Below are 8,081 nucleotides of genomic sequence, written 5' to 3'. Positions count from 1 at the left end.
CGCCTCTGCCCGGCCACCCACTCTGGGAAGTGAGGAGCGCCTCTGCCTGGCCGCCGCCCCCTCTGGGAAGTGAGGAGCGCCTCTGCCCGGCCACCCACTCTGGGAAGTGAGGAGCGCCTCTGCCTGGCCGCCGCCCCATCTGGGAAGTGAGGAGCGCCTCTGCCGGGCCCCCCACCCCGTCTGGGAAGTGAGGAGCGCCTCTACCTGGCTGCTGTGCAACCTTCCAAGTGTGAAGTGACAGCCTTTCTGCAAGTGTACCCAACAGCTCCAAAGAGACAGCGACCATCGAGAACGGGCCATGATGACGATGGCGGTTTTGTCGAAAAGAAAAGGGGGCAATGTGGGGAAAAGAAAGAGAGATCAGATTGTTACTGTGTCTGTGTAGAAAGAAGTAGACATAGGAGACTCCATTTTGTTCTGTACTAAGAAAAATTCTTCTGCCTTGGGATGCTGTTAATCTATAACCTTACCCCCAACCCCGTGCTCTCTGAAACATGTGCTGTGTCAACTCAGGGTTAAATGGATTAAGGGCTGTACAAGATGTGCTTTGTTAAACAGATGCTTGAAGGCAAAAAATAAAATAAAATAAAATAAAAAAATAAAAAATAAAGAAAGAAGTTATATGGAAAAAAAATAAAGAAAAAGCAGTTCAACTCGTCAGGAGGCCAGTTCTAGTTCTATGGAGGAATCTGGGAGCTGCAGCTCTGAACCACCGCCCCCTTCCATTCCCAGCTCCCTCAACACACACACACACACACACACACGCACACGCACACGCACACATGTATGCGTGCAGCAGGCTGGCTTGTCTTACCTGCCACTCTAACTCCTCCCTTGAGAATCTGTCCATGGGCCCATCAGGGCTGTCCCGAGAGTTCTCGGTTCCATCTTGCTCCAGAACTGGCAGCAAGTACTGAGAAGGGGGGTAGTATTCCAGCCCTGACTCTGTAAGAGAGGGGACACAAGCTGACCAGGAAGGAGGAGACAGCTGAGGTACCCAGAGACACCCGCTCCCACTGCCAGGGCAGCCGGCCCCACCCTGACTCAGCCACTGCTCTCCTCTCCCCTAGCCTGGGCACTCCGTGTTTTTCACCGGTCCTAGCCCTGGGCCTGGAATGTGGCAGGTGCTCAGTAAATGTCAGTGGAGTGAGTCAATGGGTACTGGCTACACTTTCCACCTCTTTACCATCCAAGTGAGAATGAGGTGATGAAAAAGCCTGAGATAAGAAGTCAAACCTGCGTCCTAGATCCAGCTCTACCAATAATTCCCTGAATGTGAGACCTTGGGCAAGAAGCTTTCCTTCTCTGGCCATGTGTAGTTTTGCCTGTAAAATTTCAAAGGGTTCATACTTTAGACTCACTTCCTATTTGGCTGTTTGTCTTTTTCCTGTTGATTTGTAGGTGCTCTTTATATATTGTAGTTAATAACCTTAGGTCTATATATAATATGTTGTAACTATCTTCTTCCAGGTGGTAACTGGTCTTTTAACTTCGATGATGGTGTCCTTCCGGGGTAAACAAGTTGTAAGTTTTGATGTACTCAAAGTTATCTTTTTTTCCCCTCATGGGAAGGATACAGTCACGTCACAAGAAATACTAAAAATGGGCAGGAGACGTATGAAAAATATTCACAGAATCAAGGAAGTGACATTAGAATAATAAGGGGCTCTCTTGTTATCCATCCAATTAGCAGACTCTTTAAGAAAATACTGCGTGTTATGCAGGTTGTGAAGGGGGAGAGAGGTCCTCCCAGCCACTCCTCATGGGATGGAGACTGGTGGGACCTCTTCCCAGGCACGCTAGGGCGCTCGTGCCCTCTCATCCACCCTAGGGGAAAGTGCACACGGTGACAGAGAGGTGTCGGTTCAAATGTTCAGAACAGCAGGAAACTGGAAATGCCCTCCAAGTTCACCACAGGGATGGCTACGAAGCTACAGGTGCCACCACATGAAATCCTGTGACCAGTTTAAGGGGACATTCAAACTATATTATGAGACAGGAAAATACCCAAGACTTTTCTTGAGAGAAAAAAAAGCAAGGCATAGAATCACATCATATGATATCTTTTATGGTTTCTTTAATGTTTATTTTTATTTTTTTTTATTTATTTGAGATGGAGTCTTGCTCTGTCACCCGGGCTGGAGTGCAGTGGCGCTATCTCGGCTCACTGTAACCTCCGCCTCCTGGGTTAAAGCGATTCTCCTGCCTCAGCCTCCCGAGTACCTGGGATTACAGGCACGTGCCACTACGCCCAGCTAATTTTTTGTATTTTTAGTAGAGACGGGGTTTCAACATGTTGGTCGGGCTGGTCTCGAACTCCTGACCTCAGATGATCCACCCGCCTCGGCCTCCCAAAGTGCTCAGATTACAGGCGTGAGCCACCAAGCCCAGCCCAAAATCTTTTTTTGTTTGTTTGTTTTAAACACAAGGTCTCTCTCTGTCACCCAGGCTGAAGTGCAGCAGCACGATCTTGGCTCACTGCAACCTCCACTTCTTAGGCTCAAGCAATCCTCCCACCTAAGCCTCCCGAGCAGCTGGCACTACAGGTGTGCCACCAAGCTGGGCTAATTTTTGCATTTTTTGTAGAGATGAAGTTTTGCCACATTGGCCATGTTGAACTCCTGGGCTCAAGCGATCCACCCGTCTTGGCCTCCCGAAATGTTGGGATTACAGGCGTGAGCCACCTTGTTCAGCCCCAAAATCTTTTTAAAGAAAATAAAGGCTTTGGTCTAGCTAGCTCAGCCATTGGCCAGGGTGTATATTGGAATCACCTGTTGCTCAAAGACTCTAATTTGCATATGTGTGGCCTGGTGGCTATGACTGTAGCCACCCCCCTCCACTTTCTTTTAAAGTAAAATATAACATACATACAGAAAAGAGCACAAAACCTTTCTCTCTCTTTTTTTAAGATTAGTCAAGTGCAGCGGTGAGAAGAGGGGAAAGAGTAGAACAAGGACTTAAATCTGTAACTGACTGTGAGCAATCAATTGAGGTAACTCACTGCCTTTGGGCCAACCGAGAGCACAGAATCTTCATGCAGAGCTTGATGAATGTTTAAAGGTGAACGCACTCTCATGACCAGGAACCAGTGCTGCTTCAAAGCTCTGTGGTGACTGATAGGAGCACATATTCCTTTGTGAATGGCTTCTCACACTCCACATTGTTTGTGAGACTCATCCAGGTTGTTGGAAGGAGCAGTCGCTCATTCTTTCCACTTGCTGTGTGGTATCCACACGAGTGTAAAACAGTAAAGTTATCCATTCTACTCTTGATGGACATTAAAGCTGTTTCCAGTTTGGACTGGCATAAATAGTGCTGCTATGAACATTTTTGCACATGGCTTTTGGCATTTATTCATATGCATTGCTGATGGGCATTGATATGGTCTGGCTCTGTGTCCCCACCTAAATCTCTGAATTGTAATCCCCACGTGTTGGGGGCGGGACCTCGTGGGAGGTGATTAGATCATGGGAGCAGTTCCCCCATGCTATTCTTATGGTGGTGGATGAGTTCTCATGAAATCTGATGGTTTTATCAGGGGCTTCCCTCTTCACTTGGCACTAATTCTCTCTCCTGCTGCCCTGTGAAGAGTTGCCTTCCTCCATGACTGTAAGTTTCCTGAGGCCTCCCGGCCATGTGAAACTGTGAGTCAATTAAACTTCTTTTCTTTATAAAGAATTTCTTCACAGCAGTGTGAGAACAGACTAATACAGGCATGTACCTAGGAATGGAACTCATGGGCCACAGGAGATTTAAATGTTCAGCTTGAGTAGATATTGAGAATAGCTTTTAAAGTAATTTTCACTTTACATTCCCACCTGCAGTATATGGAAGTTCCTGTTGCTCCACATCTTTGCTAATTCTTGGTATTGCCAGTTCAATTTTGGCCATTTTATTTTATTTTATTTTTCTGAAATGGAGTCTTGCTCTGTCTCCCAGGCTGGAGTGTAGTGGCGTAATCTTGGCTCACTGCAAGCTCCTCCTCCTGGGTTCACACCATTCTCCTGCCTCAGCCTCCCGAGTAGCTGGGACTACAGGTGACCGCCACCACGCCTTGCTAATTTTTTTTGTATTTTTAGTAGAGACGGGGTTTCACTGTGTTAGTCAGGATGGTCTCGATCTTCTGACCTCATGATCCGCCCACCTCGGCCTCCCAAAGTGCTGGGATTACAGGCGTGAGCCACCGTGCCCGGCCTATTTTTTGTTTTTTATTTCTGGTTGACTTGTCAGCAGGAAGTTTTTTTTTTTTTTTTCCATTGAAAAGTTTTGGCCATTTTAGTGGGTGTGTCAAAGTATCTCTTTGCAGCTTTAATTTGCATTTTCCCATTGACTAAGATGATGTTGTGCACTTTTTTCAGATACTGTTTGTTATCTGTATATCGTCTCTTTTTTTTTTTTTTTTTTTGAGATGGAGTTTTGCTCTGTCACCCAGACTGGAGCACAGTAGCACAATCTCAGCTCACCGCAACCTCCGTCTCCCAGGTTCAAGTGATTCTCCTGCCTCAGCCTCCTCAGTAGCTGGGATTACAGGTGCCTGCCACCATGCCCAGTTAGTTTTTTTATTTTTAGTAGGGATGGAGTTTTACCATGTTGACCAGGCTGGTCTCAAACTCCTAACCTCAGGTTATCTGCCCACCTCGGCCTCCCAAAGTGCTCGGATTACAGGTGTGAGCCACCGTGTGGATATTCTCTTTTGTAAAAATTCTTAGTCAAGTCTTTTGCTAACGTCTTTTCCTCGTGGATCTGTAGGATTTCTGTTTATAGTCCAGATCCCAGTCCTCTGTTGGATATATATGTATTGCAAATATCATCTCTAACTTTACGGCTTTCCTTTTCTTTCCCTAAATGGTATCTTTTGAGGAAGAGAAATTTTGATTTTAATTAAACTTTTTTTTTTTTTTTTTTTGAGATAGGGTATCGCTTTGTTGGAATCTTGCTCCAGGCTGGAGTGCAGTGGCATGACCACAGCTCAGGCTCAAGTGATCCTTCCACTTCAGCCTCCCAAGTAGCTGGGAACACAGGCACATGCCACCACGCCTGGCTGATTTTTGCATTTTTTTTTGTAGAGACAGGGTTTCACCATGTTGCCTAGGCTGGTCTCAAACTCCTGGGCTCGAGATCCTCCTGTCTCGGCCTCCCATAGTGCTGGGATTACAGGCGCAAGCCACCACGTCTGGCCTTAATTAAATCTAAGGAACCAATCTTTTATAATGAGTACTGCCTGCTTCCTGTTTAAGGAAGAGGTTAAAGTTCATTTTTTCCACAGGGACATCCAGTTGATTCACAATCAGCTATTGAAAAGACCATCCTTCCCCACTGTTTTGCAATGGCCATGATAAGTCATAGGCATGTGTGTCTTGGTTGCATTCTGAAAGTCCCATAGGTGACCAGAACCACTAGCTAAGAACTTCCAGCCTGACAGGGCATCCTGTTCTCCTCCCGCCTCCAGCCAGTGCTGGCTCCGGGTTTTAGCTCCTTCTGCTGTGCGTCTCTCCTGGATGACCCCGACAGCCTCCTAACTGGTGCCCTGTCCTGCACTCTTTCTTTCCTTTTCCAATCCCTTCTCCTCCCTGCCACCTAATGACTGATCACATGCTCTCCCACTGGACACTGGGCCCGGGCACTGTCTTTGGCTTCCCCCATCTCTCTTCTCTCTGCTTCCTCACTCCAGCTACACTGGCCCTCTCTCTGTCAAACTTCCCATCAAGGCCCTTCCATATGCACCTACTGGCGGAACAGCTTTCTGCTTTTTCTAGATCTTAACCATGACTCCATGTCAGTGGAGCCACACTCTCAAAGACAGGCCTTCCCTGTGGCCCCAACCTAAATCAGCCGCGCCACTGTACTCCCATAACCACAGTCTGTAACTATTTCCCTGTGTAATCATTTGTTTTGCCTGTTTCCCCTGCCAGACCTCGAACTCCAAGCAGGTAGGCACTGTGGCCATTTCTGTCTCTGCTGTTCCCCAGCCTGGGCTGGCACAGGGTGGCCGTGGGGGTCATAGTTCCTCAGTGAGGGGAAGAGGCAGTGGCCTGGCTTTACCTTTGCAGAGGAACTGCAAAATGGCCGCGGTGCCGGCACCACACACCTCCTGCGGCGGGTAGACCATGGCCGAGGCGTCGAGGCTCAGCATCTGCAGACACAAGGGTAACCCGCTTTACTGTGCAGTTCACTACCAACGCAACCAGAGACCACGCGATTTCCTTATCAATTTGTGTGTTCTCTGTCACCTCCACCCAGCAGGCATGGCCTGACAGCAGAGGTGGCTGAGCTGTCTTGTTACTTACAGCTGTGTTCCCAGCGCCTGGGATGACTGTAGGCAGGCAGTGTGATACCCTACCTTGTTTTAACCTGAGTGACTCTCTCCCAGCAGACAGAGAGCCAGACAGACTCCATTTTAGTTTCTTCACTTGCAGCCCCCTTTACCTCCCGCCCTTAAGGGCATAACTAGCGTAAACTGACTCAAAGCACGTCCAGGAATGCACTTACTGATAAGATATTGAGGCGAGCTGCACCAGCAGCTCCTGGGGACACACGCACTGGATGGCACACAAAGCCCCTGCATTTATCCCTTTGTGATAGTTTAAGCCCCTGCACCTGGAACTGTTTATTTTTTGTAACTGCTTTTGTAACCAATTAATTTTTTAACTTTTTGCCAGTTCTCCTTCTGTAAAAATTGCTTCAGCTAAACTCCCCCCTCCCCTATTTAGACCACAGTATAAAAACAAAACTAGCCCCTTCCTCGGGGCCGAGAGAATTTTGAGCATTAGCTGCCTCTCGGTTGCCGGCTAATAAAGGACTCCTCAATTTGTCTCAAAGTGTGGTGTTTCTCTATAACTCGCTTGGTTACAACAGCAGCAAGCACTTTTTTACATTTTTCTGAGACAGGGTCTCACTCCCATCGCCCAGACTGGAGTGCAGTGGCACAAACACTGCAGTCTCGACCTCCCCAGGTTTAAGCGATCCTCCCACTTCAGCCTCCTGAGTAGCTGGGACTATAGGCATATGCCACCATGCCCAATTTTTGTATTTTTTGTAGAGATAAGGTCCCACTATGTTGCCCAGGCTGGTCTCAAAGCCTTGGGCCCAGGCAATTCGCCCACCTCCCAAAGTGCTGGAATTACAGGCATGAGTCATGCACCTGGCCTCTCAGTTCACTTTGGATACATACATAAGTGAGTGAAAAAAAAGGAAGTTATAGGACAGCATATAGAATATGATTCCACTGGCTGGGTGTGGTGGCTCATGCCTGTAATCCCAGCACTTTGGGAGGCCAAGGTGGGAGGATCACTTGAGCCCAGGAGTTCGAGACCAGCCTGGGCAACATAGTGACACCCCATCTCTATTAAAATATATATATATATATATATGATTCTTCCTTTGTTAGATAATACATTCATACACTTTCACATTAATATTTTATAGAAAAAAATTGGAGGAATATATATCAAACTCAAAGTGGTTTCCTCTAAAAGGAGATTCTGGGTTACTATCTACATGAAATGCTATTATTATTATTTGAGACAGAGTCTTGCTCTGTGACACAGGCTGGAGTGCAGTGGTGTGATCTCAGCTCACTGCAACCTCTGCCTCCCCGGTTCAAGCAATTCTCCTGCCTCAGCCTCCTGAGTAGCTGGAACTATAGGAACGCGCCACCACACCCAGCTAATTTTTGTATTTTTAGTAGAGATGGGGTTTCACCATGTTGGCCAGGCTGGTCTTGAACTCCTGACCTCAAGTAATCCACCCACCTCGTCTTCCCAAAGTGCTAGGATTACAAGCTTGAGCCACTATGCCCGGCAGAAATGTTTCTTAATATTTGCATTTTTTTTTTTTTTTTTTTTTTACAATATACAGTATGACTTTTAAATTATGTAATGACAAATGTTTATCAGTGCACACATGCAGATGCCTCCGTGTTTATGAAGCCCAGGAAGCAGGGGCCTCAGCTCACAGCCACAGAACTGCCCCGTCCACGGTACGAGTTGTGTTGGACCCAGCCCTCCCCCTGCCAACCTCTAACTTCCCACAGGCCCTCTGATCCCACTGAGTGCTGGCAGGCACTGATATCCTCTATGCCT

At 47.3% G+C, this 8,081-nt stretch overlaps 1 protein-coding gene across 6 annotated transcripts in view; it reads right to left on the bottom strand.

Moving 5' to 3' along the window:
• The window catches only part of LRSAM1 (leucine rich repeat and sterile alpha motif containing 1), a 59,068-nt gene that overhangs the window by 35,841 nt on the left and 15,146 nt on the right, over positions 1 to 8,081 (bottom strand). For 5 of the 6 annotated variants that reach the window (XM_058445280.1, XM_032165175.2, XM_058445281.1 and 2 more), the window contains 2 exons: positions 6,043 to 6,133; positions 815 to 945 (listed from right to left, as the gene is read on the bottom strand). In XM_058445280.1, the coding sequence (XP_058301263.1) occupies positions 815 to 945; positions 6,043 to 6,133 (222 nt within the window). Of the gene's footprint in view, positions 1 to 814; positions 946 to 6,042; positions 6,134 to 8,081 lie in introns of those variants that run through there. The other variant, XM_058445282.1, reaches the window with a different exon arrangement.

The sequence above is a fragment of the Hylobates moloch genome, unplaced genomic scaffold (assembly GCF_009828535.3).
Source record: "Hylobates moloch isolate HMO894 unplaced genomic scaffold, HMol_V3 SCAFFOLD_10, whole genome shotgun sequence".
NCBI lineage: Eukaryota > Metazoa > Chordata > Mammalia > Primates > Hylobatidae > Hylobates > Hylobates moloch.
The sequence above is the reverse complement of the archived record's forward strand: the minus strand, read 5'-3'. Positions and strand labels throughout refer to the sequence as shown.